The sequence below is a fragment of the Streptopelia decaocto genome (assembly GCF_964273445.1).
Source record: "Streptopelia decaocto genome assembly, chromosome: 6".
Lineage (NCBI taxonomy): Eukaryota > Metazoa > Chordata > Aves > Columbiformes > Columbidae > Streptopelia > Streptopelia decaocto.
In genome coordinates, this window is record NC_138660.1 from 24,791,633 (window position 1) to 24,818,067 (window position 26,435).

The 26,435-nt window shown below is 43.5% G+C and overlaps 1 protein-coding gene across 1 annotated transcript; it reads left to right on the forward strand.

The window, feature by feature from the left end:
• Positions 1-10,361: 10,361 nt before the first annotated feature.
• MSL2 (MSL complex subunit 2) lies at positions 10,362-25,574 on the forward strand. Its single transcript, XM_082056969.1, has 2 exons — positions 10,362-11,391; positions 22,108-25,574. The coding sequence occupies exons 1-2, from the start codon at positions 11,250-11,252 to the stop codon at positions 23,703-23,705; spliced, it is 1,740 nt and encodes a 579-aa protein (XP_081913095.1). The 5' UTR covers positions 10,362-11,249; the 3' UTR covers positions 23,706-25,574.
• Positions 25,575-26,435: the final 861 nt, after the last annotated feature.

Here is a 26,435-nt window from a genome sequence, read left to right on the forward strand (position 1 = left end):
AGCATATACAAGCTGTCGTATAATAATTCATTTTGGAAGGGCACTCAGGCTCCAGTCCAGCCTCCTACTCCAAACAGAGTCAATGCTGAATTCATACCGGTTTTCTCATGGCTTTGTCTGTTGGATCATGGAAGACCTGCGAGGACAGAGACCAGCACATCTTTCCGAGTCCCTGTGGCAGTGCTTAACTGGCCTCTTGGAGAAACTAATTCCCCTCCCACCCCTTTTATTAGGTAGTAATCTGCCCAGTTTCAGTGTAGGACAACTGTCTCTTGTCCTCTGATTATGCACTTCAACAAAGAGAGGTTAGTGAGGAGGCAAAGAGGCTCTTCAGCACCAGAAAGTAGCTGTGAGGGTTTATCCCCAAAGTCTTCTCTTCTCCAGGGTAACCAAGGCCAGTGCCTCAGCCTCTCCTCCTGGGGCAAGTGCTCCAGCCCCTCACCTTCATGTCCCTCCTCACCACAATGTCCCAACCTGGATACAACCTTGCCCAAGTAGATGACATCCACTGCTTGTCCCTAATCCACAGAACCAGTCATTTCATCATTAGAAGGCACTGAGGTTGGTCACACCTTATTTACCCTTGGTTAATCTGTGCTGGCTATTCCAAATTGCCTTCTCCTTCACATGTTCAAAAAAGGCATCCAAGAAGACTTGCTCCATGGTTTTCCTCAGAGACCAAATTGCAGCTGACTGCCTTACAGTCTCCCAAATCATCCTCCCCACTGTTTTTGTAGAGCACCAGCCTTTTCCCGGCCATCAGGGATCTCCCCCGATCTCCATGACCTTTCAAAGATGATAGTGGCCTCGCTAGGACACCTGCCAGCTCCTTCAGCACACTTGGGTCATCCCATCTGACCCCCCAGACTGTACGTGTTACATTTTCTCAGTAACTTCTGAGTCAACAATCCTCCACTGCTGGTAGCCTCTCTCCCTAAACCCAGCACAAAGGCCAGGGGAGATCTTGTCAGCGAAGACCAAGATGAGGAAGGCACTGAGACTGTTTCAGCCTGTAATGTTTCTTGCTCCTCTGCTGCAGCTAAATAGGCACTTGACACTCCCCAGTCAGGCTCAAACCCCAGGAATCGTCGGTTCTCCCTGATCACAAAATAGCCCATGTAGGAGGCAGCCAGCAGGGGATGGCTGAAGCAAAACCCTCCACTGTCCCTCAGTGGGAAATACTTGTATGCTGCAGATTGGTTAAGTATCATTCAGGCTGGCCACAATAACTTCTTCATTAAAAATAAATGTGAAGAGCAATTCTGCAACTTTAGAAATTAAAGTGACGACTATTCAGAACATGGATCACATGCAAAAAGGTTAGATACCTGCATTTGGGAAACAGAGAGGTTTCAAAAAGACCCCATCCTGGAAGAGAAAGTGGGCATACCTCAACAGCATGGCAGTGGGGCTTACTGGGAGCCAAAAGGCATTCTTCAAATAGTTGAAGTTCTGCCCAATAGAGAAGTACATGGGAAAACCAGATTGTAAACTCATGCAGATTACATGTAAAAAACAAAGTGAAGATGCCAGAAAATACTTTTAGGAACAACTTGTTAGAGGTATGAAAACTAGTAAATTATTTTTCAAATACACGAGGAAAAGAAAGCATGCCAGAAAACTTGGAAATAAGACAGATTAAAGGAATTACTCAGAGTCTATATAACCATTGCAGAAAAAAAAAAAAAAAAAAACCAAACACACAACATTTTGGTTTACATCTGAATTCAGTGCAAAGCAACTTGAGGAGATTTTTGTGCCCAAAAATTGTTATTTGATGAAACAATAGATTGGAGGTTTTGTTTCACCCTTAAGAGTAGGAGATTAAGTTATAGAACAAATAATTAACACTAACAAGTCACCAGGACTTTTCAGTGTTATAATTCAGAGATGAACTAGCTTAAAAATCAGGTCTCTTGCTAAAAACTCATATGGCAGGTGGCTCTTGGCAGTGCCAATCAATTTTTAAAGGCAGGCATTAAGGGATTTAATAAAACTGTAAACCTGTATATCCAATATAAACTATGGAGGAAAATAAAAAAACAAAACACCACACTACACCAAAAACCCAGACCCAACCAAAACCCAGTATTAGCGAACATGTGGATAAAGGGGACATACTAGGGAGGAGCTGGCACAGGTTTTGTGCAGAAATTCATGCCATGCAGAACTAATGGCATTATTTAATGAACTCAAACATACGCAAACAAGATTCAGTTCACATAATTACTAGGATTTCCAGAGGCCTCTGAGAATGTCACTTATTAGAAGGTCTTGAAACTGAATTACCCTTGGATGAAAAGGAAGGTCCAGTCATGAATGAACAGTTTTTAGGAAATTAATTTTCGCAGTGAAACAATTTTGCCAGCACAACTGTGAAAAATCTGGAAAGTGACTTAGTAAAAACAATCCCAAGAATGCATTATGTTGGACCCTTGGACTGTCTGTTACCAAAAGGAACAAGTTCACAATATCTCTGCAAAAACATCAGCTCAGTTTACAACAGTAGTCAAAAAGCAAACTGTATATTAGTAACAATTGCAAAAGAACAAACCAGGAAACACATCATGCCACAAAATACCTCTATGGTAAATCTACATCTCTAATACTGCCTGCATTTCTAGTCTTTTCCATCTCACTTTGTGCCACACTCCAGAAAATGAGATACACATATGTAGAATCAAATAATGGTTTGGGTTCCCTATGTGCCAAAAGGATTTAGAAAGCACCTGGATAAATCAGTGGAGGAGAAATCTCAGACTAAAAAATTCAAAAGTGTCACTGCTGTCTTTGGAGGTCCCCCAGATGCAAATTGCTGGAAGTCTATCCTAGGGAAAATAACACTACATGCTTACAGTGTTATTATTGTTCCCTACATAATTGTAATTGTCTGCTCTTACCATCCTATATTGTTAGAATTGTTAAGTTAGATATTGTCTCAGAGATGCAACAGAAAGCAAAAATTCTCCAGGCAGTTGCTCAAGAAGCCCCAGAAATGCAAATCAGTGAAAGAAGAGAAAGGATTTTGATGCCAAATCCAGTTACAAGAGGACTTTAAACCACAAGCAAGTCTCCTGATATTCAGTTTTTCCATGTTCAGTCAAATAGTAATTTGTGTATGTTTTAGTAAACAGAAGTAGTCAATAAAAAGCAGTTCCATCATCAGTTTGTGTTCCTGTAAGAAAAAGCCCCAGGTCACCAATGTTGGTAGATTTGTTAAGTCAGAGGGATAACTCAGGGTTATAAGAGGTAGGTTCTTGTTCCCAAAAAAATAGGTACAGCAGCATTCTCACTAAACCCAAATTAAACTGGAATACGTGCAGAACTGAACCAGTATTTCCACACTAGCAGCTTGGCTCAGAATCAGCTGGAATATTTAAGTGCTAGTCTCAGATCATCTCCACTTGCTTTGTGCTGTTCCAAACCAAACTGAAGTGAAAGCCCTGTTTTGAGAAAACTCATGCACTCCTGGAGGCCCAGGTGCTGAACCAACTCAAAACTCCTAGCAGAGATGAGCTGAGGACTCACAAAAACAAGCAGACCTAAGATACAAAGCCCAAACTGAATTTGTAGATACTAAAGCCAGAAGTGACTGCTGTGATCATGTCAGACACACTGTACAACATGAGATTGTCTCAGCAAGATATTCTCCAAATTGCACATTTTTACTAACTGTCAAATACTGGTTTACATTGTTTAAAAAAAAAAAAAACAAAAACAAAAACCAAACTTCATATTCTGTCTAATATAGTGAAATAATCAGTCTGTACTGGTTTCTCAAAAAAGCCTGTCAGAAGACCTCAAAGTGAAAATAAAGTATTTGTCAGGGGAGTAACTACAAAGTATCTCTTGAAGAAGACAGTTGTAGTCTTTCAGCTTCAAACAAGAAAAAACAGCAAGAGGATTAACAATCTCATCAAGCAGAAGATTTTTTCATTACAAAAAGCTAGAAATGCTTTGGTCAAAGAAAAGCTGCACAGAGGATGTATGGATCTAAGAAGTCACCATCACACTTTTTTGCCTGGATGAAGCAGTTCCAATGTTTTCCAGCAGTTTTTCTATCCCACTTACAACTAAGACCCCAAGGAGAAAGATCAAAACATCCCAATAATAATAATAATACAAACTACCAAGCTAAAAGCAATCTATTTTTTGGAAGAGTGGCATCTGTAGTACTTCTCAACCTCACAGCTCAGTGGGCAGTTGGGAAGATGACCAAAGAGGAATGGAATTATGCTCCTGGAAGCAAAATTCAATGGCCAGCTCATACGAAAAATCACATACACAATCCCCAACATTACCATTTAATAAGCAGTCCAAATGAATTTTGAGCTCTTGCTATGTGATTTGTGAAGAGTCATCAGCCTGAGCTGGCTAGCTCATGTAAGAGCTACAACAGAAGCAAAGCAGAATTACACCCAAATTGACAGAGGAGCTGAGGTTTTCCTGGCATACACAGAAAACAACAAGTACCCCTAGTCTAAACAAGCAACAGTTGATTTTGGACTTATAGTACTATATCTGGGTGCAGTGAGCTGGGAGGTGGGGCACACAATGCTGGAAGACCTTTAATTTATTTGTTTGGCAACACCACAAAAAAAAGCTTCAGTGAGGAGATAGACTACTGTGAGCTCTATCAATACCCTTCTGCTTCTAACTTGCATGCTGGAAATCTGTTTTGTGACACTTTTGAAAAGGTAAACAGATTTTTTTTTTTTCCTTTACATTAGCCACAATATAAAGTCTACTCACATAGTTCATGTAAATACCACTACAAAGAAAAAAACTGAAAAGGGTACTTGTGTAAATATAAAGAACATATCTAGCATCTGGTAAAAGCTGTCAGGTCCAGTTCTGGAAAAAAAGGATTGATCTCATCTGACAGAAGAGTTGCACAAATCAACCCCATTGCTTCTGCTTATACCTACACAATTGAATAACAACAGAAGGAACATGATTACCAAAGATCTAATATGATATGCAAAATGCATGGCATACTTGATGCTGATTCAAATAGAACAATTGTTAGGCCAGGCATGCTTGCACAGCTGGAGAAAAGCTCTTGCAGCTACACCCACTAGTCTGCTTCAAATTGGTTAAGTGTTGGGAGAACTAAAGCTGTGCTGAATAATAAATGCTGGGGAACATATCCTACAAATTCAGCCTATGAAAATTCCCTTTAAACATATCACCCAAACAAAGTCAGTGAATTGTGGGCGACTGGCTTGTAGAGAACAATAAGCAAAACCTATAACAATAGTGACTTAGTGGATGGTTTTTATATTGAGATCCCAGGGACCTTAAAATTGTTGGGGAATATTCATTCTCAAGTTCTTGTGAATCCAAACCAGAAATAGCTTGTTTATTTGCTGGGTGTTTCTGACAAGCAGCAGATAGTTAAAACAAACAAAACCACAACCTACCAACAACCAGCCCACCCCACACAGTCACAAAGAACTGGTGGGCCTAACAAACACTGTTATAAAACTGTTTTCACAGCATTGTGTATTTCAATGTTCAACAACAGGATCAGAAGCTTTCTGGCTTAGAACTGGGAATTCCTCTGCACCAGTAAAGATACATATTGTACTGCACTACTCCAGGTCACAAGCTTGATAATGTAGATGCCTTTTTACCCACCCCACCCCAACCTCCCCGCAAAAAGGCTACTTGCAAAATTAAACCCGAATAAAAAAAGCAGTAATTGGCTTCTTCATATGTGAATGCGTACTCGAATGAAAGGGACATTGCAGCCACTCCTATAAACTGTAAAAACAGGATGTCCCTAGACATGGCATTTAGAAAACATGTCCACTTTGTAATAACATATGAAAATACTTTCGAACACAGAGGGGGAAAAAATGTTATAATGGGAAAGTCTACAGTTCATTCATTAATATAAAATGAAGCAAAACCAGTGGACTGGGAGGTGCCAGTATGCTGTTTTACCAGTTTTGTAAAGCCATGTCACAGTTGGACCCCCACACCCCAGACATTTGGAGGTTACAAAACTAAAAGGACAATCCTATGAGACAAAATGCAGGGAGAATTAAAAATAATAAAGGCACAGACAAGTTAATTAGTGCTGCCTGTATTGCAGGAGAGGTCCCTGCAGCTGTGTCTCGTTGGGATGGTAACAAGGCTGAGCAGGTAGCCATGGATCACTTAACAGAAAGGCCCACAGGCTTTGCAGAATAATGCTAACGATCTTCAGTTCCTTCTGATTGCTTATTGGCAAAAATCAGTCTTTGTCTCTCTTAGAAGCTGCAGGGAGGTTTGTTGTTGTTCCTTTCTTCTGTAGTCACTGGGATTTCGTATCTATTAGTGTTTGATTTGTTTTGTTTATTCATTAATAACATCAGCCCAGAAAACACAAGCACCCCTGACTATGCTAGAACTGTTACAATCACTCCAGTCATATCCTGCCTCTCTTTTTCAAGGTATTCAAAATGCAATGACTTTGAAGGGAGCATACATCAAGTCAAACATGCAAGTAATTGGAAGCAAGTTTGCCATTAGCATTTGTCTTCTATGTGTCGAGGAAAAAAACAAAAGAAAAATACCCAAACCAAAGCAAACAAAAAAACCACACCACCAAACCAACTCCATAACAAAACAATAAAAAACCCAGCTTTTTCATGTCCAAGCTTTCAGAAGCAGTATACATAGTGACCAATATTTTTCTCCTCAGTTGCCAACTTTCCCTTAAAGATGCAGCACTGTAAGACTTACACACTTTAGAATGCACCACATCCACAACAGAAGGATCCCTTGACACAGGGAGCTCCTTCATTACCTCATGTTCTATATAATACATTTACAAAGAACCCTCCATTGATCTAAAGTTGAGATCTCAATTGTTACTCTGTTCAGTCACTGTAGTAAAGAATAAAAAACTTAAAACTATTATATCACTCAAGGACTTAGGACATTAGTGCAGATATTTGTGTCTAGCAGATTTCATTGGCTGTGTTCTAATCTAATCTAAATTAAATGTCTAGTTCTTTGCAAACACAGCCATGGGCAGAACATTGATAAGAACTGGAAAATGAAGAACCCAAGAACCCAATTCTATCGTTATTCAGATCCATTTTCCACTGAAAAGATACAGGAACGTAAATCAAAGATTAGCACACAAGCTTAGACTGTAAGTGACTGAATTGATCCATGACCACAATCACAAGGGTTGGTCAGACAAATAAACAACTCTACTGAAGGGCAGGAATAGGTCTACAATTGCAGAGTTAACTTACAATAATTTGGTATGTTGAAACAGCACCAGGTTTGAAGTGTTGAACTAATTTTCAGGCACAAGGAAAACACATTAAAAACTTTTTGCCTTTTTTAAAAAAAAGTACTAGTCACAGTAAGTTTTCTAAATAAATGTCCCATCTGTCCTTTTTTGTACTCTCCCCTCCCCCTTCTAGATCTCTGGAAATACCAGCTCTTCTTCACCAATTTGAAGTAGAGTCTTTGCTTCCTAGCCAGCTCTCTTAAAATGGTCTCCCAAAGCACATGCGTTCAGGCAGGTGAAATACACAGCACAGAAGCAGAAATAAATCCACAGCAGTGGCAACGTGAAAGGAATAACATTAAGCCCTTCTTTCTGCCACTCTCCCAGCAGAGGAGAGGGGATGGCTACCGAAGGTACTTCCACTAGCATATGAAATTTTAATAGTTCATTGAGTGTTTCAAAACACACCATAGCCTGGAGAGGTAGATGAGCAATAAGAACACTTATGCCACGAGGCTTTTAGTATTGGGGCCAGAAAAGCGGCTACTGCACAGGGGAAGGTGAGTCAGGAACAGCATTTATCACTGATGAGAAAAACAGCCCCACAGTACCTGAACAAGAAGAGCAGAGCAGGTCCAGCAGCAGCAGCCAGGGTGAGCCCAGGGATGGCCAGATGTCCACAGCAATGAGGCAGGTCCAGGGTTGAGGCAGGAAACCAACAGGCCAGGCACAGTGTAGTTCAGAAAAGGCAGCTCCCAAGACAAAGCAGAGAGGGTACAGGTGGAACCTCTCCCAGCTTGGCTGTTTCCCAGCAGCCTGATGCAAGGTCACACAGCTGCACTGCATCAGAGCCGGCCCGATGCACAGACCCCCAAGGGCAGGAGGAGGAGACTGCAAAGACTATTGGTGTATTCAAGCCCCTAATATTTAGTCTCACCACTCCATTTGTCCTAGTGATTGCAAACAGCTTAGGACCTAACCAAATCTGTTTCAGTATGTGAGAACTCATATTCCAGAGTTGTGCTGCTGATAGATGAGAAGAAACCATCAACAGAAGCAGGAAAATTTGTATCTGCTTCTTGGACTTCGCTCTTAGAAACATGGACATTCAGCTCAAGGGTCTGACTAGAAGAAAAGTCAAACTCAGCCAGCAATACTGAAAAAAAAACACTATGGGCTTCCTCTGCTCAAAAGGGTATGACCTAGTCAGTCTTGCTACTCTTACTATTCCATATTTGATTATTTAATTAACACCATAATTTTCAAGAGTAAGATTTACTTGCAGTTCTAAAGAGTTTATATTATCTGCCCTACTAAGATTGCTGTTGTTCATAGATGGAATCCAAATTTACTTATTTATCTCCATCAGGGAATGTAATAGTGCATGTTGATGCTGTGGATTGAGGCTTGGTCCTAGAACACCATGGATCGCAACTGCTGAACCCAGCTCATGTGTGATACCCTAAGGGAGTATATCCCAGAAATTAGACAAAGCTAGTAAAAGATGTCAGGTGTTATCACAGAATGTTAGGGGTTGGAAGGGACCTTGAAAGATCATCTAGTCCAATCCCCCCGCTGGAGCAGGAACACCCAGATGAGGTTACACAGGAATGCATCCAGGTGGGTTCTGAATGTCTCCAGAATAGGAGACTCCACAACCTCCCTTGCCTGAACAGCCAGAGCAGTGTGAGATGTAGCTGGGAGGGCTTAGTGTTCAGGACACTGTGTGTGGAGTCTGGCAGAGGGTGGGATACAGGGAGGTGTATGTGAGAACATGTACTTGGTGGGAAACTGCGGGAATGTTTTTTCAGTTTGCTGGCTTGGTTCAGCACATAAGGTGTTTCTGGTGGTAAGTTGAAGAAGGAATTGGGCATTTTACAGGCAATATACATGTAGATTGAGTATAAGAATGAAGATGCTGTGCCATGAAATGAAGCCAGGTTAGGGACTGAATGTGTGCAAGGAGTTATGGTCCAGAGATGGCACTCTGGGTGTCCGCTGCGAGGCCAAAAGGGAGACAGGGGTGTCGCAGGTATGTATCTTCATATGTGAGATGCACTGAGTGAGCACACAGGAGCTGGATGTGAGGTGTGTGAAAACAGTGCCAGGTGGGGAATGAGCTGTGCATCTTGATGGTAACCAGAAGTACTAAATGTGTATTTGGAATCAAGACCCAAATTCCTCTATTTTGTAAGCACACTCATCTTGAGTTGGGCTGGAGAGCTGCAGGGATTTATGAGGAGAACAAGGAACAGAAAGATACAGGTGGAACTCCTTGATTAGTTTAACATGGGCAACTCTAGATGAACACAGAGAGGGACAAGTGAGAAGACAGAAAGGTTCTATCAGACAGCTCCCCAAAAGGCCAAACAGAGAAACGGGGCAAGGGCTGCCTTGATGGCACTGGCAGCGTCACAACACAGGATCTGGAAGTGTGTGGAATGGTGATTTCCCTCAGTGGGGCTAACAGTGGAAATACCTGAAGTTCCCACCATATGTCCCCAGTGACCTAAAACCTGAAGAGGGTAAAAAATCCCTCTTGTGCCTATGTCTTGGTCATACCTGCCCCAAGCCTGTGAATCCACTGCTATGTTATGCCTCGTGGTCTCCAGAGTGCTGGTATGGGCAGCAACACCACTTGTGACAAGCTTCCATCTACACAGTGCTGTGTGGGCAGCTGGTGTCCTCTGAGGCATCCAGACCGCATCTGCTCCCCTGCCCGATCTTCTAAGAACCTCTAAAGCCCTGCAGCTCTCTCTCTTTGAGGACAGACACATCAGGCTTGCTCCATGCTGGAAGACAGGCCAGTTGGCACCTTGGAGTCTTTCGACAGGTTTCAGGATGGCTTCTGCCTGAGAGGTGAGCGGGGGCGCTCGCCATGACAGGAAGGCCAAGCCGCCCCCGTGCGCAGCCGCTCCGGAGGCACAGCCGCCCGTGAGGTGGCGGCCCCGAGCGCGGGAATCGCCTCAGCGCCCGGGGCACAGGGCGGCCAACCCTCCGGCGAGTCCCTCCCGCCAACCGGCTCCGCCCGCCGGCCGAGGGAGCGGCGGCGTCTCGCCCTCCGCGGAGCAGGCGCGGTGCTGCCGGCGTGGCGGCCGCGCTGAGGCGACGCGACCGCTGAGGGACCCCTGAGGGGACTCCTGAGGCGGCCGTTGGGCGCGCGCTCGCCCCCTCCCTCAGGCGGCGCCTCGCCCAAAGCGGCCGGGCAGCCTCGCGCCCCGCGGCGGCGCGCCCGAGCCCCCGCTAGAGGGCGCTGCGCTCCCCACCCCCCCCCCGCCCCGCGGGATGGGCCCCGCTGCGGGGAGGGAAGCGGCCCGGGCGCGCATGCGCAGTGCCGGGCGCTAGACGGCAGCGGCGATGGCTCCGCAGTGACGGTTGGATCTAACGGTTGCTATTGACATTGCGGCGCGGATCGGGCGGCGGATCCTGCCCCGCGAGCGGCGCCCGCCCCGCGGCCGCGCAGCCAGGAGCCACCGGCCCCGCGGAGGAGGCCGCGGCGGCGCCGCGGTGATGCGGCCGCGCTGAGGCCCAGGTGCATCCGCCTCCCTCCCCCGCCGCCGGATCGGGCAGCGCGGCCCGGCCCGCCGCCGCCCTGCGCTGGCTTCGCGGTTCCTCCCTGCGGCCGCCGCCATGCCGGGCCGCCGCTGAGGCGCGGCCCGCAGCGGCCGAGGAAGCGTCCGCTCGCGGAGGAGCAGGGCCCGGGGGAGGGCGGCCCGGCATGGCCCGCAGCCTGGAGTAGCGCCGCCGCCGCCTCCCTACGCTGTGTGGCTGCGGGCGGGCCGAGGCCGCTGCTCGGGAGCGAGGCCCCGCTGGAGGCGGAGGAGGAGCCAGCGCGGCCCCTCTGACAGGGCCGCCGCGGCCTCCGCGCTGCCGCCGCCGCGCGGCTCCAGGTGGCCCCGGACCAAGGTGACACCCGGCCTGCCCCCGCCCCGGGGCCACCTGCCCCTTCGGCCGGCTCGGACTCGGCGCCGCGCTTTCTTCTCACCCCGGAGCCGGCGGCGTGCGAGCGGCTGCGATGAACCCGGTGAATGCCACTGCTCTCTACGTTTCAGCGAGCCGCCTGGTGCTCAACTACGACCCTGGGGATCCCCAGTCCTTTACCGAGATTAACAAGCTCCTGCCCTACTTCAGGCAGTCCCTCTCCTGCTGCGTTTGCGGTGAGGATCTTTCTTTTGTTCCCTGCACAATGAGCCCCCCCCGGGCTCGCTTGGCCCCGGCACGGCGGCCGGAGGAAACGCCGCGGTCGGGATCGCCCCCCCGCCCCGCTTCCCGCCCCGAGAGCCGGGCTGTGGAAACTTTCCTCCGGCTGCGGCCGCCGAGCCGCCGCTCCCGCGGAACCTCCCGCCGCCGGGGCGGGGCGGGGGACACCGGGGACCGGGGGGCGGCGGACCCACGTGGGCCCGGGGCGGGGGGAGCGCCGCGGTGGTTTTGCAAGTTGGGAAAGGTGGAGTGAAAAATATTCTTCGGCTTAGACCCGCCCCCCACCCGCAAAAAACAAACGCGAAGTGGGGGCAATATTGGTCAAAAAGCTGTAAAGGTGCGGGGGTTCTGTATGTGGAATAGCCTGGCAAGCTGTAAAGAAAACGATCTGTTGTTTTTGTTGAGAAGACTGTGTTTTGGCCCAAACGCAACGCTTTATTATGGTCACGTTATTTCATAAAAGGTAGGGTAGTTATTAGTGGTTATTGGAGTACCCTGGTGTAGTGGAGTTAATTGCTTTAAAAAGTGAGGTAGAAGAGCAAGTATGGTAAAAGATACTCAATCTACAGAGCATAGAGGAAGGGAAATAAGAACAACTTTTTGTTTTCTTTCCCTCCTTGAAATGCAAAGAACAAATAGTAATTCAGATTGGAAGCCAGGAATTTTAAGCGCATGGAAACAATGTTAAGATTTTTTTTTTTTTTGTAGGTAGCAGGTTATTGTCCAATGAAAATAATTACCATAAAAACCAAATTGGCTGCAAGTCTGCTAGGATTTCCCTGAAAAAAAAAAAAAAGGCATTCTGCATTTTTGTGGGCAAAGGCAGACATCCGGAATTTCAGCGTGAGGGTCTGGGGAACGGGGAAGGAACTGCATTCTGCTGTGTTTATGAAGTGGGGGCACGTGTCCGTTCCTGGTAGGAAGCTCTGAAATAAGCTGTCAGCCTTTCTTGAACTTCCTTTGAAGCCTCTGTCAGCGTTGGGAGAGGGAGTCCAAACTGTTACACATCTAGGTTCATTAATTTTGTTAATTCTCCCTTTTTTTTCCTCTGGTAGTTTTAAGTCCTGGCCCTGTGCATGTTTGTATTTTCTTATCAGAGTGGACATATGTCCACACTGTTTGCATATGTTTATCTTTACCAACGTGTGTGGTCACACACTACTATTTAATTGAATTCCTGGGGTTTATAAACTTAAATATTGTATTTATTTACAGGATCAAGATCTGAACTGTTGAGGCTGCTAGAGTAGTGTCGGATGCTTCCTATCCTGGAGCTATTGGCTCCTCCCACTTAAAGTCTTAGAAAATAGAGATCTGTTTGTGCTGGGAAAGAGGGAGCCTGTTCCCAGGATCACTGCATCGTCATTTCCTGAAATAATTTGTCTAAGGTTTTTTTTTTTTCCCTTCCATAATCCTGATGTCAATGTCTTTGCACCTTTGCTCTTTATCTCATGCTTATCATCTTAGGCCCTGTTAATTCCGATCTCTAACTGTACCTTTTTCCCACAAATCCTTCTTGCTTGGGTCAGTCATCAGACCGCTTGCCTAAAAATATGCTAATATTTGTCAGATTTTTTTTTTTGTAAATAAGATATTTAGATAGAGACTACATACTTCTAACTGCTGTGCTATCTGGCCACTCCACTTTAAGACTAGTCCTCTGAAATGTGTTCTTTGTTCTCCTTGCCTTGACTTCTTCCCTTCTTGGCCTTTTGCAATCTTATTTTTACACTCTGTGCTATTGAAATCATCTATCTATAACTTGTCCCTGCCCAAATTCCTGAGCTGTTTTCCCCCTCTTCAGCTTTTCTTGCTTGGCTTTTCTGTCACTCTCAGTTTGGTAGAGCAGACCACACTTTTTAGCTTAGTGACTTGCACTTACCTGGATATTCCTACTTCCAGACTACTACTTGATGGTTCCGCTTGCCCTCTTCATCCCTTATTTTCTTTGAATGTTAAAGTTATTGCTTTGGCTTATGTATATTTTTCTATTGTGGCCAGCTTTCAGATAACTGTAGCTGCTGTTTGTCTCAAATATTTTGTCTCTGAGTGATTTCCAGGCATTATCTCTGTGTGTTGAGCTGCTGTTTGTGGCGTGGCAGCGTACAGAGGCCTCCGTAAATACCAGCCTCTTTGTGAAGCCGTACAGTAAAATGCAGTTTCTGTCCTACAGACTTAGTAAAGCGTCTTTCTTGAAGCTGCCGGCAGTTAGTCATGGGAGACCGGTCCTGCCCGAACCAAAACTGTCCGCTCTGGTGTTGACCAGCAGTCATAAATTTCCAGCTCACACTGGTAAAGGCAAATCAACATTCTTGTTTGCTTTTTGTGCTGTTAGGACCTTCTGCATATTTAAGGTCATTTAAAGCCTATCCAAGTGTCAAAACCTTCTTAACTTTAGTGGTATAAAAGGTAAAGTTTAAGTACTGAAAAGAAGATTACTTTGTGAGCTGTTGTGATCACAAGAGTGAGTGCCGTGACCACCCAAAACTTCACAGTGTGGTGTTTTGCTGCATGAATTATTAGTAATGCATAAAACCTCTACACTTGGTTAAAGTCCCAAGTGTTGTACTTCTAGGACTCCCCTTGGGAAATTACTCCCCAAATTAGTGCTCCTTAAGTCATCGGCCTTTCCTGAGTATTTAATCTCTCTGAATTCTGTGATGCTTTGTTACACTGTAGGTATTAATTCCGCAGTCAGGATTGTCCCTTTAATTGTAGAGAATTGTTTTTAGAAGAAATCGGTGACAGCTATAAAAACCAACTAACATTATGGTGCTTTTGCTGTTCTCTCAATCCACTAGACATAAGCCAACTGACAGTCTTTTAAACCAGCTCACATAGTAGGCATGGCAGAAGTTTTTGGACCCACGTAATTATGAAATTCTAATTAAAGCACTGATTTGAGATTCAAATTGGCACAGAGGCAGTTCCATCAGTAGACAGTCATAATGTAAATACAGTATGGCATTGTTAAGTCAAATAAATCTGTTCTAGGTGGATCTGAGGTCTCTGTTGTGCCTAATGGGTTATAAAGGTTAAATTATGTTGATGATGGTGTGTGTTTCTAGGATTGAAGTGTGATCACGTGAAAGTTTCCTAGGTGGTGGGGTAGGTAATGAATGCATTGTCCTTTTACAGGGATGTATAAGATGGTATTTCCTAGAACTTTTAAAACTTAAAACCTCCCAAGTGTGCATACAGAAGGTATGTGCCTTATATGTTTTGAGGATGTGAAATCTGGGTTTCAGTCTCTGGACTAAAGTGATTATTATTAAATTGCATGTTAATGCCACATTAATTTAAAAATAGTTTAGTAGAATTTATGCAACAAAGTTCTGCATTTTAAAAGTACTGCTTATTGGGATGAAAATCTTCTTAAAAGTGGCTTTCTCTGTTTCAAGTACCATGTAGGTTACTGCAAGTCATTCAGAAGTTCTGTTGGCTTTTAAGCATTTTGAAGCATTTTAAGCCTTTTTTTGAAATGCAGTTAAAGAGACAGATGGGCAGTCGGATCAGCTTAGCTTTTTATCCATGGAAGACTTCATCCTGGATCCTCTGGAAGATATTTAAAAAGTGGGTGAAAGATGGTTATCAGTGATTTAGCATGTGAAAGTGCTTGAAAGGTTTTGTGGCTTCAGGACAGGACGTTTGGCCAGGAACCCAGATGTATCTTGTGCTGTAGAAATACAGAGTAGAGTTCTTGCCTGAACCATCCTGTAATCTAAGTAAGGGGATATGAGACAACATGTGGCTTAGGGGAGATTAAGGGGTGGAAAGGAACAAAGACACTGTATGACAGTACTGACCGGCACCTCGTACAGCTCCTGGCAAGGGTTTTGACATAGCTCTTGGTAATTTTCGTTAGAGGGTTGAAGGCTAAATGGTAAATTACCATTGTGGAAGCAACTCCCAAGCATGGGGAATGTAATGGATTACCAACAAAAAAAAAAAAAAAAAAGTTTTTCCTATTTAAAGACTAGTGTAGGGATGTTATTTCCATCTCCTGCTTGTGTAAAAGTATCAACCTATTTTTTTTTTTTTGAAAGTTGTGTACTGTTAATATAAGTTGAGTCTTATGGAACTCATTCTGCTCGCTAGGTTTGAAATTCCTCTATAGTTGGTGGCATATTGAGTCGTGTAAGATTTTCCATCTTTGTGCCATCCTGTCCGTGTTGTTGGACTTGTGAAGGCTCCTGCTCTTCTTCCTCGCCCCTCACTGAGCTGGGTCTCTGTTTTTTCTGGGGTTCTGGTTGCTCCCCCCCCATGCCACTGCAGACTCCACACCCCTTGTCTCTGCCTCTTGGTGGCATTATTACTGTACCCTGTACTTTGTAATTGGGAAATAGTGAATTAAACTTTCATAGGAAAATTTAAGCAAGTATCTAGGGGAAGAAACACTACAAGCAAGTGGAATGCAAGTGAACTGTGGCTCTAGGGTAAGCAAAGTCTTTGTTTGGCTGGTGGTATTGAGACAATCTGAGGCATGCTGAAGTTATGTGGTGACCTTCGGGGAAGAGAAGATAGTTGGGTAACACCTAAACAGATTTAAACTTTCTAGAAAATTTGATTTCTGGTCACAGAGATGGAAGAAGGCAGAATAAACAAATTAGCACTACTGCTAAAACTTTTCTGTTTGGGATGTGAGCCATGACTAAGTGAGTTAAGCCTGGATATCAGAGCTTTCAAGTGAAAAAGCACGTTTAAGCTTTGTGATGGAAAAGTTTAGCCTAGAACTCTTACTCCTTGTCCATTCTCCCTAGATTAAGGAAAGTGAAGGCTGATTCATGAGCCATGCTGACAGATCAGTTGCCTTTTGTGTTTGAAAAATAATCTAGATTGGTGGTCTTTTTTTCATTGACATTTTCTTCTTTCCTTGATTTTCAATGATTGGTAGTTTTTAGAAAGATCATATTCTCCCCTTAAAAGTTACATGAATGGTTGCCAAAATACTTGCAATTTTCTGAAGAATGTGCACAATAACCAGAAAAAACAGCCATTGGGGAGCATGGACTACAGGACTAAGTACCTGTCAAATACTTTCTGCTGCAAGTATTCTTTTTCTTCTTGTTTTGGAGACAACCAGCGTGGGCAGCTGTCTATAAAATGCCCACTTGCACATTTCTCAATACACCAGTTTTTAGCCAAGAACATGCTGGCTGATTTCTCTTCCTCTTAAAAACCCTTTACTTAAATTCACTGTTTCCCTTTCCTGTTGTTAAATCCGGTGTGTGACTCCTGGCAGAACTGCTTTTTCAAGGTTGTCTGCATTGTACTGCATGTGTTTTCATAACATGAAGTTCTACTGGTTGAATTTAAATTGGTTTCTAAACTAAAAATACCCCTCTGTCCTAGAACCAAGTTGAGGAGTAGGAAGAGTTGGAGTTGTGAGTGAGGCCAGAAAAGATTGTTTGCATGTCATATATGACCTGAGAAATAACGCCCAGCACAAGCTTTGGTGAGCGCTGTGCTTTGCAGACAGTAAGGATTTTCCTGCTCTGCCCAGGAATTCCCTTTGAAGTCCTTCCGTGATGTCATTTGTTATTCTGTGTCTCCGCAGCCTGGCGGTCACGGCTCGGCTCGGGGTTTTGCTCCTTCGCTGGTGGCCTTGGAGAGCACAGATTGTTTGAAGATGGCGTGGTTAATCTTGGTGGCGTGAGCGTTTTCGTTTGGTGGGAAGAAATACTTTTTCTTACTTTTTTGTTTGCTCAGAGAATGTGAGCAACTTCATCTACAACTTTCAAAGCAAGTTTTAACTCTTTTGAGTGTTTATGCTGCATAGGAACACGTTAAATTAATCTTAACACCTATGGGAGAAATGTTAACTTGGCCATTCAAAGCCTCTTAAAATACAGCAATCTTGGCTTTTGGGAAACATCCTGACATGAACATTTTACACTGGATGGTGAAAACGCCAAAGTTTGAACTTTGCCACTTGGTTTGTTAAAAATACATTATATAATCTTTCCAGACAGTGATTTTGTGATTTTTTTGTAAACACAAAGACTTTCAAACAAATATAATTTTGACATAGGACTTGGTAAAATGTGTTGTTTATTGTGCAGGGGTGCAGTCAGAGAACAGAGCAGTCCCTTCTACAATGCCATTTGTTGTCATATTTTTTTTCTTTGACCTTTAGCTGAAGAGGTTGACTGTATGTCTACAAATATGCAGAAGAATAATCTAACTGCTTTCTTATCATGGTTAATTTGAGTTCTCACAGTGTTCAGACAAAAACAGTGCAGTTTTTATTTTCCCAGAGAGTTACACAATCATTGATTCTTCAGTTGTGACCATCCCTATATGAGGGTAATAATTTCTGTAGCTAATTTTTCTTAGTTGTTTGTTGATGGAGGATGCTCAGAAATACTCAGCAGCCAGCAGAACAGTTTCTCTGATAAAATTTTGAAATAAGGTGGTTGTGGGGTTTTGGTTTTGTTTTGTTTTAATACGTTTAGTGTGTCTCCCATGTTTCTGTTTCACCTGATAGAGAATCTGTCGACGCTTGTGAGTGTCTATGGACAAATCCCAGTGGCACTGTTGCAGTTGTGGTGATTTAAGAGCAACACGGTATTTTCAGGACAAAATACTATCATTTAGTTCACAGATAAACTCTTGTCCCTTGCGCTAATCTCTCTTGATTAGTTTCTCTGTTTTTGAGTATATTAAGTTATCTTCTTTCTTAGTAAATATTCAGATCTTGCGCCCATATCAAACAGATCTTACACATTTGTTTTATTTTTTTGCAGATGGTTAACAGACCTTTTCACTACTCATCATATGCCTGTCTATCATCAAGCAGGGGTTTTTTTATCAAACTCTGAAAATGCTGCTGCTTTTACGCTCACGTTTTGCTTTGAAACCTCATTGAGGTGCTTATTCCTCAGTCGGATGTAGATGATAATTTCTTAGCTGAAGAGCCGCTGTGGGGGGAGCAAACCTTGTCCTTCCACAGGCTGTTCCAGCTATCGAGTGCTGTCACTGCTGGGTAAGACTTGGCTCCCTCTATCAGGAGGTAATTAATATTAAGTGTAACATAGAAGTATACACGTGCTTCATCACGCTGATGGTAGCTTCCTGGTTTATTATAATTTGCTAGATGAATAGAGCTGTAGAATTTCTGTTTGACGCATCCAAAGTTCACAGCACCTTTTGTAAGACTTGATTTAAAAATTCCATCTCGGTCACTGTAATGTTTGATGTTAACAGCTGAACTGGCGCAGGTGAGGTTCCTTCTCCACTTCACCTTCACTGAGAAGACAGACTTGCAGCTTATTTGCTGCTTATACACACCTACCAAAGCAATTGGTTCCCAATTCTTCCCCTCCCTTTGGTCTCCGAGATACAATTTGCAGATGCTTCCCCTCTTCCTGCAGCTGTGAAATGATGCTCATTAAGGAACACAATAGGAAGTATTCCTTGTGGTTTAAATGATCTCTCTCCTGGTAGCAGCCTTTCCAGGACAGCTGTCATGTTTTGTAAATAATATATTAAAAGTATTTCCTCTGTCTATGCGGCTTATTAATTGTAAATGCTCATATTAATGTAGATGTTTAGTAAACCTTTCTGAAAGTAGGATGTTGGAGGCTTTGTAAGAATGCGATTTTGCTTTTTGGTGTGTTAATATGGCCCTTGCAAAAGAGGGTGAGAAAAGATGAGGCAAAGTTTAGTATCAAGCTATTCGGGGCAGTAAAAACGAAGGCCCGCATTGAGTAATTGTGGAAGGATCTTATGCAGATGAATGACTGCACAATAAAATGTCAAATTAACTTTAGCTTAGATAAATATTAAATGATAAACGTGGAAAAATATTAACTTGTCAGAACCCACCATTTTTATATCTTGCAGACCTATATAAATGTGTAAATTTATAGAAGGGGTTAGCACTAATAGCTACCAGCCTTGCAATGGAAAACCCCATGAGAATATCGGCTCGGTATTGACTATCAATCAAAAAAGCAAAGCAAATGCTAAAGATAGGACCAAAACAGAAAAGAAAGCGGAGAACTGTATTATTATGGCACTGCATAAAGCTGAATCCATCCGAGAGAGAAACTTTGACTGAAGGATGAACATTGAGTGAGATACGAGCTCAGGCTGAACACATTCCCGCAGCTCGTTCTCTCCCATGGAGGTTGCCCGGCATGTACTGGGAGCAGAACTGGCTCTGTTCTTCCTGCAGGGAGAGCATGGGAAGTGTTTTGTCTGCCCGTCTGTTTTTTTTCCTCAAAGCTTCTGGAAATGTAAATTTTTCAGTATCCTCTTTTAGCATTCGTACCCACTCAGCAGCTTCAGCCAAATCTATTTTGGGAGAAATAAATGCACAGTTGGTGATGACTTTTTTTTAAATCGAAAGTTAAATTGGCATATTGTTTATTTGGTCCCGTCTCTGAAGTGTTTCAGTACTTCATAATCTGTAAAGCATCGATCATCATAACTCTTTCTGCTGAAGGACATGAGTTCTGAGACTAAGCTGATGTGATGTAAAGCTTGGTTTTGGTTTTCCCCATGGGGGTTAGGGACTGTTCTCGCAAAATCAGATCCATTCTTAGGACCATTGTGTACATCTCTGCCTGCATTGCTGTTTAAATACTGTCATCTAAAGGGAACTTGGAAAAAAATGCCAGTGCAGGTTGGATTCTGGGACTTATGTTCCATCTGTTGGCTTTAAATCTTCCCTTCTCATTATTTGAGTTGCGTAGATGTGTGCCACCTGCCAGCTTTCTAAACAATTATATTTTCTGTCAATTTCTTTAAAAAGTACTACCTAATGATGACTTCAGCACTGACTCTTGTTGCTCAAAAACCAGTTTAGATGAAGCCACTTTTCTGAAAGCCACCTGAGGTTGGAGCAGCCTCTTCCCGAAGAGGTACCAGGAAATTCACATTGCAAAGGAAAAATGGGGTTGTGTGCTCACCAGTAGAATTCAAGAGTGTGGAAAAATCACTGTGCTAATGCAAAGTTCCCGTTTAAACACACACAAAAAGTTGCATTTTCAAAAGTGGTTCAAATAGTGAAAGGTACGGAGGGTTAGGTTAGGAAAGGGGCTGAACATTTTGGTGAAAGCTACAGAGTAGGGGACACGTTGGATATTTTAAGTGCTGCTCCAGCCAAGGGTTATATATGTATAGTACGTCCTGCTCTTCCACCTGAGGGCTTGGATTCGCGACTAAGGTAATACCTGCTGGAAAGGCTGGGTTTATTCCATAGGTGCTAACAGCCCGCTCAGCTAGGTCCGGTTAATTACATCCCCTCAAAGCACTATTTCGAGAATCACTTACAGAAGGTCCATGGGATTAAAATTTTCTCTTTGGAAAATCTGGATGAGAAATCCCTGATGTTAACTCATCCAACAAAGGTTCTGTATGGGAGAGAGGTCTGAGCAAGGCTGAAAATCTGCTTGGAAAGGAGGGGAACCTGTTTCTGTAGATGACTGTAGGTACTCTGAAATTTCATTTAGGTGTTAGAATACCTTCCTGGCCTAGAACTGGCTAAAATAGCAAAGCAATACTGGCATTTTCTGGATATAGTTGCTAGTTGGATTATTTCTATACAGAATTTCAGTTACCTCTGTTCTTTCATATTTTTTCCTTGTGCATTACTTGGTTGGTTCTTAAGAAAAACCAAAAACATTCTTGCAGGGTTTTACAGTTCAGAGATGTGGGGATGTCAGTACCAGGTGTGTGAAACATCCTGTGCTCTCAGGGGTGTTCATTCCTTTAGCAACTGATCTTTATCAGTTTCTTTATTAACAGTAAGATCTCAGAAAATCCTTTCTTCTGACTTCTCCCCTCCTGCCCAGGACTGGAGCTGTTGTTGACACTTTGGAGTATTTCAGCATCACTCTTTTAAGTATTATTTCACTCTTTTAAGTATTATTTGAGTATTATTTCAAGTATTATTTCACTGAGACATGTCTGAGAATTGGAAAACCAGGAGCCGCCACCCCCCAGGATATCTTCATAGTCACCCTGTTGCATCTTGTGGGTTGGCGCAGGAGTAAGCTGTTAGAGAGCAACATAATCTAGTATTTTTTTAATATTCAAATAGATTACTAGGTGTTTTATTCAGTGTTTATAAGAATTAATGGGACCCATTTAACTGTTTTTGTTGCCTGCAAAGTTAAAAACTTTGATGGTTTATTCATGGCATTGGCTGTGACAAGGCTAGGTTCTATTTTTAGTCCCAGCTAAATGAAAAGTAAAACAAAGTCTGCTGTGTCGTCTTTCCTTTGGGGGCTGACATTCCGTTTAGACTTCCCCTCTGCTGCCTTGCCATTTGTTTCCACTAATTTCATTAACATCTCTGCAGTAGCTCCTCATGGAGTTGCACTTTTGGAAAATTCATAGAAATCTTTTGTGTTTTGGAAGTTTCAATGGCAGGAGCTGCTGAAGGGAGCAAGGGGATGGCTGGGGTTTTAGTTGAGAGTCACCTAAAGGCTGCAGCAGCACAAGTTATGGTGTGATGGTTTTATTCCATGTTCTTTTAATGTTGTTTTAAAAGCAGATATTGCAGCTGTGACAATTTTTACAGGATGTTGTTTGGATGGTACGTTTTCTTGTGACTTTCTGAACTTATTCAGGCAATATTTTTGATAGCACATAAAAATCATCCCATACTAGCCTGGAAACCTGCCTTGAGTCCATTGTAATCTCTTTCCTTCTTTTTTCCGTAGGAAATTTGCTACAAGACCCTATTGCTCCTACCAACTCCACATGTCAGCATTATGTCTGCAAAACTTGTAAAGGCAAGAAGATGATGATGAAACCGTCATGTAGCTGGTGCAAGGACTATGAACAGTTTGAGGAGAACAAGCAGCTGAGCATCTTAGTGAACTGCTATAAGAAACTCTGCGAGTACATAACACAGTCTCCGCTGGCACGAGATATTATCCAGGCAGTCGATTGTTCCGCGGATCTTTTAGCTTTGCTCAAAGATGGATCGCCACTCCACGAAGAGACAGAAAAACCTGCCGATACAGCCTTGGCTTTGTGTTTGACACATTCCCCAGTACCTTCAACCTCAGAACTCACAACCGATCCTCCGGCTGGTTTTACATCGCTACCTGAAAGCACACACAACATTGATATCAGAGGTTCTGTTATCAATGGGTTGCCCAATTGTAATGGGCTTTCGGTAGATAAACTTGAAGTGAATATTCCCTCTCCGGAGCACGCGAACACCATTGATGTCTGTAGCACTGGCGAGTACATCAAGACGGAAGATCTGCCGAGCAGCCTGCAGCCTGTGTGCGACACCGTTTCCACGAGTGACTTGTGCACGACGGGCATTGACATCTGCAGCTTCAGTGAAGACATCAAACCGGGTGGCTCGCTTCTCCTGAGCGTTGAGGAGGTTCTCCGGAGCTTAGAGACCGTGTCGAATACTGAAGTCTGTGATTCTAATTTGCAGCCCAGCTTGGAAGCGAACATGACTAACGGCCCTTTCCTGCAGCTCTCTCCCCCACCTCTCAGCCATAACATTTTCATGTCCACAGATGCTTCTCCTCACGGAATCTCCTGCACCGCGGCGACGCCCAAGGTGGTTAAGTTAAACAGAAAGCGATCTCGGTCAGAAAGTGACAGTGAAAAGGTTCAACCTCTACCCATTTCCAGCATCATCTGTGGCCCAACATTGGGAGCGTCAGCTCCTGTAACAGTGAAACAGGAAAATAAAATGTCTTTGCAGCCTATTGCGACTGTACCTAATGGAGGCACTACCCCCAAAATCAGTAAAACTGTGCTCCTGTCTAACAAAAGCATGAAAAAGAATTTAGACCATGCCCCCAAGAAATCTCACCCAAAAGCCAAACCAGGGGTGCTGAAAACAAAAGACAAAGCGAAGGAGAAAGTTCCTAGCAGTAACGTTATGCCAGGAAGCCCAACAAAAACTGTGTACAAAAAGCCCCAAGAAAAGAAAGGGTGTAAATGTGGTCGTGCCACCCAAAATCCAAGTGTTCTTACCTGCCGTGGCCAACGCTGCCCTTGCTACTCGAACCGCAAAGCCTGCCTTGACTGCATATGCCGTGGCTGCCAAAACTCCTACATGGCTAACGGGGAGAAGAAGCTGGAGGCGTTTGCAGTGCCAGAAAAGGCCTTGGAGCAGACTCGGCTGACTTTGGGCATTAACGTGACGAGCATTGCGGTGCGCAATGCCAGCACGAGCACCAGTGTAATCAATGTGACAGGGTCACCAGTAACGACGTTTTTAGCTGCCAGTACACACGATGATAAGAGTTTGGATGAAGCTATAGACATGAGATATGACTGTTGAGTCTTTTCTTTTCCCTGCCATCCGTAGGGGAACTGCTACAGGTTTACGGCAGCTATGGTTCTGTTTAACTTGCTGGAGCTCCTGCGTTTAGATCACTTGTATCAAGTGTTTTTCATTGCTATGTTATGTGTATTAGTGTCTGGGAAATAGTTGCAGATAATGGAGGAGTTACCCTAAAACTGTTTTTAGTTCTTACAGCACCTCATAGTTTGAGATCAATTGCTGATGTAAATGATTTTATCACAAGATCTTTGGCAAAGAATATATTAACCTCATTGTACTTGGTCATGCTTTGTGCTCAGTCAAAGCTGCTGCTTAAGTGTAGAGAAGTGGTACCTAGTTAGTTCATCTAAACCGTGCTAGGTTATGGCGTAGAAAAAGAATTCTCCATTAGTTACAGACACCATTACTGGAAAATCACATAATATTCCTGTAGGAAATGCAGCATTGAGCTGGAGGGTACAGTCTGAAAAGGGCAGATAATGCCTGACTGTAAGAATTGGCTACAGAACAGCTTAAAAAAATAATTCATAATTACCTTGAGAAAGCAAATAGCCGAAAGAGCAGCTCAGTCTCCAGGCAAGGGCCAGGAATATCAGTCGCTGAGACATGAGCGTGGAACTGCTGCCTCAGATACCGTGTCCCTGGTAACACCACCACTCTTTTTGTTGGTTTTTCGGCAGTTCCTGTTCCTGACCTGTTCTGCCCTCTGTGCCAACCTCGCTTGTTTGGCATGTGACTATTTTGGCTGGGGCAAGAAAACTACTTGTACACAAAGAAACCTCAGGTGTTATTAGCACTATTCTCTGCTTTTCTCCTCCCCCCCTTTTTTTTTTTTGGAGCTCCTGCTGATTTTCCTGCTGTTGCTTCTACAAAAGAGCGGGGATTTTGTGGGTTGCGGAGAGACCCCATGGCCGATCCCACAGCAGTTATCAATCACCAGTGGGGGTGTTCGATGAAGTTTGTACCCCAGCCCTGTCGCCTCAAGGGTGATTCTTTATTTCCAGCTGGGGCCGAGGATCAGTTGCTAAGGTCCAATATATTCTGGATGTTTGTTAGGATAAGCCGTGTAATTCACTCCTCCCAGAATCCAGCTCATTCTTTTCTAATACATTGGAAGTAGCTTTTGAAGGTCAGCGCTTTTCAACCTCCCTAAAATGGAAAAATAACACTAAGTTGTCAAAGAGCTCCTCTCAGAAAGTGTTAAAATGGAAGCACCTTTGTAGGAATTCAGCTTCATGCAAAAATGGTTCATTTTGGCGCAATCCCTAAATAAGAGTTCAAGCGGAAGAGCGTAGCCTTGCATTTCGGGCTTCATTGGCAGCCTAAAAAAGCCAGGTTACTTTGTGAAAGCAGAAATTTCTCTTTGAACGAGACAGCAGAAATTCATTGTGGGCCAACTAGAACACAAACCATCACCCTCTCATTGCAAAGGCAGTTCCTGTTCCGACAGCGTGTTCAACAGGACGTGAAGGTTTTTGGGTCCCTTTCCCGCTTCCATCTCTCCCTGTCCTCGCCCCGCGAACCCGCCGCGCTTTCCGCCCTGACGTTTGCTGTGTTTTGATTTGGCACAAAGCATGTACAATGATGGTTCCTCACCTAAGAAATAAGCAAAACCCTTTGGACACAAATGACACCTCCTTTTGTTTTGTAGTGTACCATGGTGTCATCTTCTGTGAATGTGGTCAGATCTTTTTGTTGGTTTTGGTTTGTTTCTCCCCCCGTCTTTTTTGTGGGGTGGGTATAGGGTGGGGGGTTAAAGCCATAGGAAGAAAAATGTGATGTACGTGTCCAGTCTGTACTTTTTTGTTTTTGTTTTGCAAGAAGAGTTGAAAAATATTTTTGATAATGAGTAAATGGTGGAAAATGCTTCTTAGTATTCTTGTCTTTATTTGCCAACCCAAGTACCGAAGATCTGTGTTTTTTAGCCCTCATGAGATTTACCAATGTCCTATTAAAATGTATTTAGTTAAACTTGTATGTGATTTTTGTGTTGACCCAGAAGGATCCTACCATTTTCTGATTTGGTGGTTTGATCGTGACCTACTACTGTAAATCTGTTTATTAGTCCACTAGGTGTAAGCAAAGTAGCCAAACCAGAGTCTGATTTATGGGGAGGAAACTGCACAGCATGGGTTGTTTGGGAATGCTTTTGCAGAGCTGTTAAGTTTTGCTGAGATTGTTGATGGTACATTTCTTAGGACTTTCATTAAATTAAATACATAGAACCTTTGCTCCAGAAATGTGGGAGTACTTGGAATCTTTACTATCACACCGCTGCATCAAATACGGTACCAACAGTCGGAGCATTTAGGTGAAGTGTGTTTCGGAACCGGCGACAGGAGAACCCTGATCGTTAATGTAAAATTGCGAATGGTAGATTCAGGTTGTTTCTAAAAACATTTCCTTTTATGCTGCCACGTTCTTGAAATGTATATTAAAATTCAAATTGATTTAATAAATGTTAGTTTTCTAATTCTATTTTGCAACTGCTAAGGGCATCAGTGTGGCATATGTTGCACTTATTGTCTAAATACTACTCAGTCCGTTGATGAGTAATGCTGTAATTGTTTAAATTAGGGTTGGCTTGGTTTGGTTTCCTTAACCTCCTGGCTAGTTGTTCTTGAATAAGCTGAGCAATGGAAAGGATCGTAACGGTGCTGAAAATAATTGCAGTGGTTCTTGTTTGAAAAAGATGAGTTTCCATGTTCTAGCAGTGTTCTGGGAGCT